The following is a 12206-nucleotide window of genomic DNA, read 5'->3' as shown; positions in this document are numbered from 1 at the left end:
GGTCACGTTGGAGCCATAAAGTCAGCAAAAAATGCAAAGTGAGCATTAAGGGGCCTGCAGCCTGAACGTGGTCACAGCGTTGGGGCTCAAAAGTGAGGTGCCTGTGCAGAAACAGAGGTTTCTCCTCCGTCTCCCAGGACCTGCAGGCTCAGGACCGAGCCCACCGCATCGGCCAGCAAAACGAGGTGAGAGTGTTGCGTCTCTGCACCGTCAACAGCGTGGAGGAGAAAATCCTGGCAGCGGCCAAATATAAACTGAACGTGGACCAGAAGGTCATCCAGGCTGGCATGTTTGACCAGAAGTCCTCCAGCCACGAACGCAGAGCCTTCCTGCAGGCCATCCTGGAGCACGAGGAGCAAGATGAGGTCTGGGGTCAAGAAGGGTGCTTACACATTAATGTGTGTGCGTGCACCGCCAACACAACATTTATGCAGCTTTAAAATGTCCCGCCTGCTGATACAAGTCTTCTGTGTTCAGGAGGAGGACGAGGTGCCGGACGACGAGACAGTCAACCAGATGATCGCCAGGAGTGAAGAGGAGTTTGAGCAGTTTATGGTGCACATTTTTTTATTTTTTTTTGAAACGTGTCTTTATTAGATTTTCTACATAATACACGACAATACAAAAACCCCATTTGGCAGCACAACGCAAAAACACATAACCAAAAACAAGACCATGGCAAGGACATTAAAAAGAAAAGAAATACATTAAAATAAAAACAAGCTCTTAACAGAATTCATAATCAAAATCCAAACAGAAAATGTTTGGATTTCTTTACATTCCCATAGACAGTGATATAAAGTACCTTGATTATCATTGCATTTATAGCAGAGGTCAGGGATATTAGGATCAAATCTATTTAATGGTGCCTATTTTTTTTTTGTGATCAAATGTTTTCATTTATATTTCATTTTTTAAATTATAAACGGTGGCATCCACAATGATGTCAAACAAACATTATACACATAATTTCACCCCCTTCCAAACCCACCCCTCGGACCTAAGCATTCGATGAAAACAATTCATAATTAATAATAAGGAAAACAGAAAAAAAAAGATAATTCGACAATAAAAAACAAACAAACCACAACAACAACAACAACAAAATAAAACAAAGGCAAAACATAATAATATCAAAAACTGGAGGATAGCGGCAACAAGGTAGAATATATCAATTTTAAATACATCTTTCAAGTTTGGCTTTAATTTGATCTGCTTCCATGAACCAAAATAAAATATTTTGTTGTTTTGCATTATGGATTGGGGCTGTAGATATTTCCAGATAGATAATATCAAGAAAAGTCAAATACCAATGGGAGATGTTAAACGTGTGTGGTGGTTTCCATCTTACCGCAATTATCTTTTTTGCTGCTGTTAGGCCAGCAAACAAAATTTGTTTTTGACATAGTGAAGCATTACCGTAATTGTGGATAAATTATTAAAAATAAGTGTTTGAGGGTTTACTGGAATATTCTGTACCGTTATCGAGGATAATGCAGTTGCAACATGTTGCCAGAACTTTGCAACAGGTTGGCATTCCCTAGGAATGGGCGATATTTTACCGTTCACGATTTACCGTCAAAAAAATTCCCCATGGTAAGAATTTGTCATCTCGTGGTAAAAACGATAAATTCCTGTTGATGACGTTTTTGTGTAAAGCTGATTTATGGTTCTGCGTTAAATCCACGCAGGAATTGTGTAACAAACATGGCGGATCTGAGAGCGAGGAGTCATTCCAGTTTTGCAGTACAGGTGTACTCATTTAATTGGTTTTTATTAATTCAATTTAATTGGTGTAGTTTAGTAGCATTTAGTATTCCTTTAGAGCAATGTTTTGGGGGCTCCAAAGACTGAATGTGGTGATAGATTTATAGTTACAAAGGTGGAGTTGAATTGGTTGAATCGTTATCGGGATAAATGCCAGAAATTATCGTGATAAATTTTTTAGTCCATACCGCCCATCCCTAGCATTCCCAGACCATCTGCATGAATTCTGTCATCCGTTTCCCTCTCCTTCGTCAGCGCATGGACCTGGACAGGCGCCGGGAGGAGGCCCGCAACCCCCGGCGGAAACCTCGCCTGATGGAGGAGGACGAGCTCCCCACCTGGATCATGAAGGACGACGCCGAGGTGGAGCGGCTGACCTGCGAGGAGGAGGAGGAGAAGATGTTTGGACGAGGTTCGCGGCAGCGGAAAGAGGTGGACTACAGCGATTCGCTGACCGAGAAGCAGTGGCTCAAGGTTGTTTTTAAAAAAAGGCCCACGAAAAAGATCCCAGAATATAAACTGCTTGTAAAACAACGCTTCGCAGAGTCGGGAGATAGTCCCTCGTTCTGGGGTTTGGACGCGTGCGTTTCCATCTCACGCCTTGTCCGGTCTCCCCTCCCGCAGGCCATCGAGGAAGGCACGCTGGAGGAGATGGAGGAGGAGGTCCGGCACAAGAAGACGACGCGTAAGAGGAAGCGGGATCGGGACCTGGACCTGCCGGGCCCCTCCTCGTCCTGCGGGAGCCGCGGGCGGGGAGACAAGGACGACGACGGGAAGCGGCAGAGGAAGCGGGGACGACCGCCGGCCGAGAAGCTCTCCCCGAACCCGCCGCCCCTCACCAAGAAGATGAAGAAGATAGTGGACGCCGTCATCAAGTACAAAGACAGGTAGAAAAAAAGATAAATTACCTCCAAAAACAAGAGAAAAATAATTAAAGTTATATAACAGTTTATATAGGTGTAATAACTTATTTAATTTCCTAAAAGATGCCTGAATTTCTGAAAAATTATGGAATATAAAAGAGAAACTGGAAGATCGGCTGCTGTTCAGTAGATACCTGGATCTAGTGTCATGAAGATTATCGGCAAGGAGATGCAGATCTGTGGATTCGGGATGTTTTTAAGAGGTTTTGAAAACTTGCGTTTTTATTATCCAACAGTCACTGAAATGCTTGTTTTCTTCTCTTTCACCTTCAAACACGGCCAGGACAGGTGCCCTGGTGCACGCCGGAGCCGACGGGGAAACTAAACTTAAAAAAACATGTAAAAATCTCCTGTTTTGATTCATGTTTAATAATTTAACAATTTTACTTTTGTAGTCTGGCTTTTTGAATCCGATGTTTTCACATCAAGTGGAAAAGCTCCACGTCCGTCTTGACGGCTAGTTTGCCGTTTATCATCTCGCCTGCGAAAATGAAAACATCTGACGGATGAGAGTTTTTCCGTCGAGGAAGATTTTACAACTTATGTTTGATCAAATAATGTTTGACTTTTCAAAATAAAAGCATGGCCCTTTTTTTCTCGGCCTGCATGTGCATATTATTTTTGTATAAACTGAGACGTTATACAAGTACACTCTTTTATAGATGCTATTATAAAATCTTCAGGATTGTGATCGAGTCTGTCACTTCTGCTGGGTTTTGTTGCATTAACACGTTCTGACCTTTGGATGCATTCAGACGTTCATGGCGGTACCTTGAACGTATTCTGACGGTGTGATCTTCTGCAGTGCCAGCGGCCGCCAGCTGAGTGAGGTCTTCATCCAGCTTCCGTCTCGGAAAGAGCTGCCGGAGTACTACGAGCTGATCCGCAAGCCGGTGGACTTCAGGAAGATCAAGGTGAGCCACCTTTTCACCGCTGGAGCAGGAGAACAGCCCAGAAACAGGTGAATTCAAACAGCCTTGAGGCCTCATGTGATGTACGTCAGAGGTGTCAAGTAACGAAGTACAAATACTTTGTTACTTTACTTAAGTAGAAATTTTGGTTATCTATACTTCACTGGAGTAATTATTTTTCAGACGACTTTTTCCTTTTACTCCTTACATCTTCACGCAATTATCTGTACTTTTTACTCCTTACATTTTAAAAACAGCCTCGTTAATCCATTTCATTTCGGCCTTTAAAAAAAAAACTATCCAGTTAAATTGCGGGTAGAGTGAATTTCATTTTATTCTTTATTTCATTCAAAAAAACAAAACAATTTAATACAAACACAAATACAAATGTTCCTAACTTATGAATGAAAAGGGAGCAGAAAGAAGAAGAATCTTATCTGATCTGCCCCTTTCACAAATAACATAAATTAATAATAATTAAAAAAACAAAAAACTAAGTGAATAAAAACAACTAAAATAAAATTAAAATAACATTAAATAAAATTACCACCTACGGGTGGTTGGTTTGTGGTTGTGGCACAGATGTTCTTGTCCAGTTTTGTTCTTACATCCGTTCCCTCAGATTCCTGCAACTAAACTTGGATTTACATTCCAATAAAGGTTAGGATAAATGATAATATGACCTCTGAAGTTGGACTTCTTGCACCATTACAATACTTATAGGCAACTAGTCATCATATCTCCTGCTCTCTGAAACACATGTTAATGCTCAATAGTACACATATATGGTTCTTTAATATATTTGCATTATACTAAGATGCATTAATTTTTAATGGCTTTTGTCCTTAATGGCTTTTTTCCCCCTTACATTACTTTTATACTTTAAGTAGTTTTGAAACCAGTACGTTTATACTTTTACTTGAGTAAAAAACTTGAGTTGATACTTCAACTTCTACAGGAGTATTTTAAAACTCCAGTATCTATACTTCTACCTAAGTAATGAATGTGAATACTTTTGACACCTCTGGTCGCTGTGTCATTGCCTCCAGGAGAGGATCCGGAGCCATCGCTACCGCAGCCTGGGGGATCTGGAGAGAGACGTCATGCTGCTCTTCCAGAACGCCCAGACCTTCAACCTGGAGGGTTCGCTGGTGAGACGCACTTCCTGTCTACGACGCGTCTCTGTCCTCATGCTGCAACACGTTACAGGAACACAATTATGTGCTCAGAATCCGATAGTTCTACCTTTGTTGACACTGAAATGCTGTGGACATTCCTATGTATGTAACTCCTATAAAATAGTCTATATGAAAACACAAAAGGGAATTAAAGCACATGGATTTATTTTAAATATTTTCAGTTTATATACACATTGATTGTCTTCGAGTGAAACATTTACATTTACGCTGGTGCTGCTGACTGACATCGGCCCTTCCCATGTCAGAGACACTAAAATCGCAGTTACACATCTTTCAGAACGGGTAACTGAGCCCCGTCCTGCTACTCTTTAGGAAAGTAAATTCGGTATCTAATTTTTAGAGGTTTACATGAATTCTTCACTTTTTTGGCAGAAATGTCTTCTCTCGTTACATCCATCCATCTCTGATTGGTTGTTGACCACTAACCTCGCGAGAACTGCCACCCAGGCTACAGCAGGTGGCAGTTCTCGCGAGGCCAGTGACAATTCAGTTTGGAGAGGCACATGAATGTTTTTTTTTATTATTATATTGTAAAACAGTAAATTTACCAGAAAATACTAATACGGGAGGGCGGCGGGAAAGAGGGGTAAAATGCAGTAGTTTCCCGGCCAAAACGGGAGACTTGACAGGTATGACCTGAACTAATCGGATCTATATTTTATTATCATGGACCCACAAACCCCTTGCAATTACACCACGGACCACTAGGGGTCCGCGAACCCCTGGTTGAGAATCACTGATCTAAATCATGCAAAGACAAATAACTAACGGCAAAAAGAAAGCATCCGAAAACATGGATGACAACAAACGGTCTCAGAGGAACGACACAGAAATGTCACATGTTTGACTTTGAGAGAAGAATATTAACTAAAGTAGGTTAATCATTGCAACACGGACGAGACCACGGTGTTGTCGTGACGACTCCCGCTTGTTGTTGCACACCTTTTTTTGTGGTTGAACACAAGATGTGAGTCATGTAAGCAGCCGTCCAGCCTGACCTTCGACCCTGGTCCTCGGGATCCCGCCGTCCTGCCCGTTATAGATGTTAGATAGGGGGCAGAGCAACGTCTGAGACGTGCAGGGCGGTGGTTCCTGAGGACCGGCGCTGAAGAAGACCGGACTGTACTGCTAAAGCAGGGGTGGCCAACCCGCGGCTCGCCGGTGTCATGCGGCTCTTGCAACTTTATTTGATAGGTGCAGTGAAAGACAGACTCGTAGGAAGTGGGTGCAAAATATGCCGCGACTGGAATCGAACCCGCGTTCGCTGTACGCAAGTCGCCTGCTCATCCCGTTGAGTTATACTGTTCATATCCTGTTTACACATATTTTATACATATTTTATACGTATCTTTTGTATTTTTTATATATTTTTTATTTCTGACTTTTCAGTCCTTTTACCCCTCCCCTATATGGGTGTGCTGCAACAAATAAGTTTCCCCACTGAGGGAGAAAATAAAGGATATTCTATTCTATTCTATACAAGCGCGCTCGTGGTTGTGACGGAAATAACTTGGAGGGACAAAATGCACGGCCAAACGGAAATATGAAGATAAACACAGGAGGTTTTTAACAGAGTGGGAGAGTTTAATATATATATATATATATATATATATATATATATATATATATATATATGTATATATATATAATATAAATTAAATATTAATATTCAAGCAATACATCCCGCCAGGCCGTGGTATATGCTCAACCAGCTGAGGGGCGTCTCCGACCCGACGCAAAGTGATGTATTGCTTTTATAAAACCGTTACCAATAATGTAAATATGAAAGAGGAACTCACAATATATTTTATGTAGTTTTTAATTAATCAGAAATACATATTATCCGGTTAAAAAAGCCCCACTGTGGCAAAAAATAGTCCCGGCTCTCCAGATGTAGTTCTGCATGTCGTCTTTTGCTCGTCTTTTTTTTCGGAGACAGGAATTCTTCAATCCATTCATCCATCGTTAGCTCCTCCCCGGAGATCAAAGTTTACCTTCAACATGCCTAATTAATTGTTAACGAAAATAAAAAAATAACACCAGGTACTTTTTGCTACCTGCTGTAACCGTCAAAAAAGATGTTACAGTTGGTTGTTGTCATGGATACGTTGTTGCTTCCCTGACACGGAATGATATGCTGTGATAAGGCTTTAGAATAGAAGCCGTGGTAGATAAGATAAGATTGTCCTTTATTTCTCCCTTAATGGGGAAATTCACTTAGTGCAGCAGCGGTACGCTCAAGACACACATGCAGGGAAAGGGTAAAAAAAAGTAAAAAATATATTATTATGAAATATAAACAGTATAGGCTACTGTATACATTGAAATGAAAAATAATATGCTCATTATACCACATGATTTCACCTTTCCGTTTTCTAATGGTATTTTTATGTCTCAGAGAGAGCAGGAAGTGAAGGATGGGGCAGTTGTTGTGTACGATGTGGCTCTTTGAGGTAACATAGTAACCCATTGTGGCTCTTAGCCTCTGACTGGTTGGACACCCCTGTGCTAAAGGAAGGCGGTCACATGACTGGTGGCATCTCAGCTCATCAAAGCTGCTTAAACCTGCACTGAAGCGGGAACTTGAGCGGATTTTAATGTGTGTGTTTGGTCTAATCTGAACATTTCAGTAAAAAATGATCTTTGAATCTTTTATGTTATTCGTTCGGACTTCTGCACTTCTTTATACCCGACAACGATGATGACGAGGAGGGATTTTCTTTGTTATTTTTGGGGGGGGTCCGACCAGATATATGAAGACTCCATCGTGCTCCAGTCGGTGTTCACCAGTTTGAGGCAGAAGATTGAAAAAGAGGAGGAAAGTGAGGGAGAGGAGAGTGAAGAAGAAGAGGAGGAGCAAGAGGAAGGATCAGAGTCTGAAAGTAAGTTGTAAAGTTATTTTTAAAAAATTTTTAAAAATGTCCAGACGAAGATCCAACCTGTCTGCGCGTGTGTTTTATCCACAGCGCGCTCGGTCAAAGTGAAGATCCGTCTGAGCAGGAAAGATAAAGCCGGAGACCGAGGGAAGGGCCGGAGCAGACGGACGGGACGCACCAGAGCCAAACCCGTGGTCAGCGACGACGACTCGGAGGACGAGCCAGAAGAGGTAGCTCAGTCTGCAAGCGTTCGAGTCCAAGTCCCATTCTGAACTCTGTCCTTTATTTTTTTTTTTTTTTCCAATATCTTTTTATTTCACAAAAGAAAGGCAATCACAAACATCCTAAATAACAGTAGGTCTTTACAATTTTCTTTTGTGCACACAAGCGAAATCTCGCCTACAACCCACCCCTCCCACCACCACCCCAAAAAAACACAAAAACATACACACGAAATAAATAAAAAATAAACTGTAAAAAAAAAAAAAAAAAAAAAAGAGTAACAGTAGGGGCATCAAAACTCAAATACCTACAGATACATAGGTTACGTAAAGTAAATGACAACAATAAAACAGCAATCAGCGTATGATGAAGTTTACAATGAATGAAGCTCTAAGCCAGAAAATAATGGGAACCAAAATTCTTGAAAAAGATGGCCACGGTTATATTTTTCCAATGTTAGCTTTTCTAATGGTAGAAATGCTGTAATTTGGTCAATGAAAGTCTTAAAAGATGGAGGAGAATCGTTCTTCCAAAATAAAAGTATACATTTTTTTGCAAAGTAAGTTATCAAAATTAATATCCTGCATTTTTTGTTATGTAGTTGTAAATTATATGTGTCATTTAATAAATATAAACTGCTGCTTAAATCAAATGTTTTGTCCAGGATTAGTTGTGTTAGGGAGTGAATTGATTTCCAATAATTTTGTAAGCGGTCACATTCCCAGAACATATGCATGAATGTCCCCTCCATCTTTTTACATCTTGGACACTTTGATGAAATATCCTTTGATATTTTATGCATTTTTATTGGAGTTAAGTAGAATTTGTGGATGAATTTAAAGTTAGCTTCCTTAATTTTATTGCTTGTAAATGGAAAATGTACTCTTTCACAGATATTTAGCCAGGCTTTTTGTTGTAAGGTTGTGCCTAATTCCTTCTCCCAAATATTTTTTAATAACTGAAAAGTGGATCGACCTTCCCCTGATAAGATGTTGTAAACTTCACTGATCTTTTATTGTGTCTGAAAATAACAAAGTTTCTTCAATTTCCGATAACCCAAGTCGTAATTTCTTTTTTTGAATGAGTAATGCCTCGAATTTGTAAATACTTAAAAAAGTGTCTGTTAGGAATATTATATTCTGATCTTAGGTCAATAAATGATTTTACGTGCACATGTTCAAATTTAATATATCTTTGAATTGTGTTACACCAGAGCTCATCCATTGATCTGTATTAACCATTGTGATTTGAGTGTTGAGGTCTGGATTTTGAAAGATCGGAGAGTAAATAGATGTACAGGGAGAGATCCCACCTTTCCTTCTACAGTCTTTCCATGTTTGTAGGGTATTGAAAACAGAAAACCATTTGTTCATGTTTTTTATCTTTTCAAAATGATTTATGAATAGGAGGGAGATGAGGGACAGAGGTTCGATTAATTTTGCTTCCATCTGAACCCACATGTCCTTTATTTGATTTAAAAGTATTTCCCTCCCTCCTCGCCTCCTCTCTGATGCGATTCCCGTTTTTCTGCAGGAGCGCTCACCGAGTGGCACTGATGAGGAGTCGTAGGCCGTGCGGTTCTGTTCGAGAGAAGAAGGGATGAAACGGATGCTTCCACGATGTCTCGCAGCACATACTCAGTACCAGAACGAGCCTCCATCACCCCCATCCACCCTCAGTCAAGGTTGTAGGGAGATGCGTCTGTACGGGCGTCAGTGTTTCCCAGAAAGCTGAAAGGACAAAAAAAAAAAAACCTCCGATTTTACTTTATTCCTCGAAACTAAACCCAGGAATGATGGAAACAGGGTTTAACAGGTGGGCTGAAGGTAAGGAAGTCCCTGCAGGTGCAGAAATATCCTCTGAAAATACTTCTAGTCGTTCCCTGGAGGAGCCGCTCGGTCCGCCTTATGACGTGGCCCCAAATGTATCCAAGATTTATCCAAGGGTTCGGGTTCAGGCTGGAAGTTCACATCCAAAAACTCAGATTATACCGTGTATTAATTTATTTGTGATATTGTCTATATTTATCTTTATTATTGCTTTCTTTTAAATGCTTTACCTGCTTACCTTTGTAAAAGTAGTGACTTTAAAGAAAAGCATTGTACTTTAGGACAAGGCTTTAATACAAGAGTTTATTGTGATATGGAGCCAGTAAATTTGCTGCTGAAATTAGCGACTTAGACGTGAAGAAAGAAGATATCGAACGATTATTATATCCAGATTACAATGATGATGAAAGTTTGTGTCGGCGATGTAATGATGTTCGGCCTTTTGAGATGTTTCACGTCCAGGAAATGTTGCAACTTGCTGAGATTTTGTAGAGAAGATCATTTTTAGCATTGCTTCTGTCCGTTTAAGTCGTCATTCTTCACTTACTGGGACTCTCCTGCTAAAGTTCACATCCCCTTGTGATTTTAATTTTTAAAAGTTCCCTTTTTAGCATTTATAAACGGTATGCAAACATTTACTGAGTTACCTATAAAAGCGTATACCATGCTCTTGTGCAGCCAGTGTTTGATGAGGCTTGAATAGTTCCTCTTCTAGTTCCTCTAGAGTTTTATCAGCAGTTGTGGTTTTCCAGTAAGATGTTTTTGTTATTACGGCAGTACTTTACTGTCCTGCCATCCGTGGCAACAGTGCACACTTTTCCACGAATGAAAAAAAGATGCAGTAAATCAAAGATACGCAGGTAAATACAGCTGAGTTATTGTCTGTTATAAACCGAGCTTATAAATTACAGAGGGGGAGTTTTAATGTAGAATATAACCCTTAAAACAGACGCTGTATGCGTAAAAGTCGAGTAGAGCGTCGATAAACTTTTCAAACCTTTAATCAACTGTGGAAACAATGACTCAGGTTTTTGAAATGCTGGGGGACAACATAATAAAAAAACGATATCAAGGTCTACCTGGAAGACATAAGGCCTGGCATGAGACTTCGGTGAAAGTCAAGTGAAGGAAAACATAAGTGAGAGCTTAACCGAGCTGCGTTTGCAGCTTCCACCAACTTAACGGTTTTAACGCCGTTAAAACCGACCGTCTTGCTGCTTTTACCTGTTCCACCTCCACTCCCAAGCACCTATAACTGTCGATTGTAATTCATTATCGAGCATTGTAGCTTCAATTCCTCTTCCTTACGATGTCGTGTGGTGATTTTAGGATTTCAGAACCGTTTCTTCTACTTCTGCACTTTTTATGTTTTTGGGTTTTCTTGCTTTTAAGACAAAGGACCAGAGGGACGGCGGCTCCTCTCTGCTTGCGACTGCCTAGTGGCCGTGTGGTGTTGGATATACTGTGAGGTGTATTTATAGAGTATCATGTCAATGCACGTGTGTACAGCTTGTAAGTTGAGTACCGCTCTTCTCTTACTATTCTCTTATATTCTCGGTCACTTGAGTGAACCAAAGCGTCAGTGTTTGCACCACTGAATTAATGCGGTCTGTTTTTGCTGTGTTGTATTATTGTCGCTTGATGAAATGATTGTTGACGTTGTGTGATTGTTGCACTCAGTTGACATAAAGTTAACCACAAAGTACTTTTTGCTAACTTTTTTAAAAAGTTTGAGGCACCTTAGAAGTCAAACTTTGCAGAGTTTGGTTTGGGACCTTGAATCGGATCAAACTAACATCCTCGAGGCATAAAGGTTGTCGCTATTGATCATACGTGAAAATAATAGTCACAAACCGATTAAATTGGGTACATTGATCATTAAATATAACTATGAGGCAAAAAAAGCTCCAGAACTAACAAACTGCTGTTAACGAGCTAAAAAAAAAACCCAATTACCTGTAGTTACTCAATCTCACCACAGGGAGGAGCTCTTCTGTGAGGACTACTCCGTCATCAACCATAAAGATTCTTTTACAGTCTGTTTTCTTTGCATTTCTTGTCTTTCTTCTTCTTCTTTTTCTTTTTTAACGCATCAAAACATGAGATTATAAATAATATGCCTCCTTCTGAATGTTTAGTACTGGACTGGTCCCCTGGACACAGGTCTTTGTGAGGTCATGTTAATAAACACAAAGACAGTTAAGGTCTTGATCCAAGTGAAAAGCAGCGTTGATGTGACTCTTCTGTTCCTGTTTATTTTGTGAAGTAAGACGGTTGACAGATCCAGGGAACTACGGGGAGTATAGATTTATACAAACCTCAAGTGTTTTCCAGCATCAGTGAGGAGGGAGACAAGATAATTTTCCTGGTTTCTAGGAATCCAGATTCCCACTCCAAACCCAGTAGTTAAGATCCTGCCAGCGGAGGGTGGGCCTAGCAGAGGAGCCTCAAAACCCCCCAAAATAGAAACATAGTGACG

The 12206-nt window shown here is 40.4% G+C and overlaps 1 protein-coding gene across 4 annotated transcripts in view; it reads left to right on the top strand.

Moving 5' to 3' along the window:
- The window catches only part of LOC133428918 (transcription activator BRG1), a 33247-nt gene extending 21309 nt beyond the window's left edge, over positions 1 to 11938 (top strand). The window contains exons 26-34 of one of the 4 annotated variants that reach the window (XM_061716606.1): positions 138 to 365; positions 478 to 555; positions 2023 to 2241; positions 2392 to 2654; positions 3496 to 3604; positions 4651 to 4752; positions 7550 to 7682; positions 7767 to 7906; positions 9432 to 11938. In XM_061716606.1, coding sequence (XP_061572590.1) covers positions 138 to 365; positions 478 to 555; positions 2023 to 2241; positions 2392 to 2654; positions 3496 to 3604; positions 4651 to 4752; positions 7550 to 7682; positions 7767 to 7906; positions 9432 to 9467 — 1308 coding nt within the window. In that variant the 3' untranslated portion in view covers positions 9468 to 11938. Of the gene's footprint in view, positions 1 to 137; positions 399 to 477; positions 556 to 2022; positions 2655 to 3495; positions 3605 to 4650; positions 4753 to 7549; positions 7683 to 7766; positions 7907 to 9431 lie in introns of all 4 variants that reach the window. The other 3 variants (XM_061716616.1, XM_061716600.1, XM_061716593.1) reach the window with 3 other exon arrangements.
- Positions 11939 to 12206: the final 268 nt, after the last annotated feature.

The sequence above is a fragment of the Cololabis saira genome, chromosome 1, assembly GCF_033807715.1.
Source record: "Cololabis saira isolate AMF1-May2022 chromosome 1, fColSai1.1, whole genome shotgun sequence".
NCBI lineage: Eukaryota > Metazoa > Chordata > Actinopteri > Beloniformes > Belonidae > Cololabis > Cololabis saira.
Note: the sequence above shows the minus strand (reverse complement) of the source record. Positions and strands in the feature narration are given on the sequence as shown.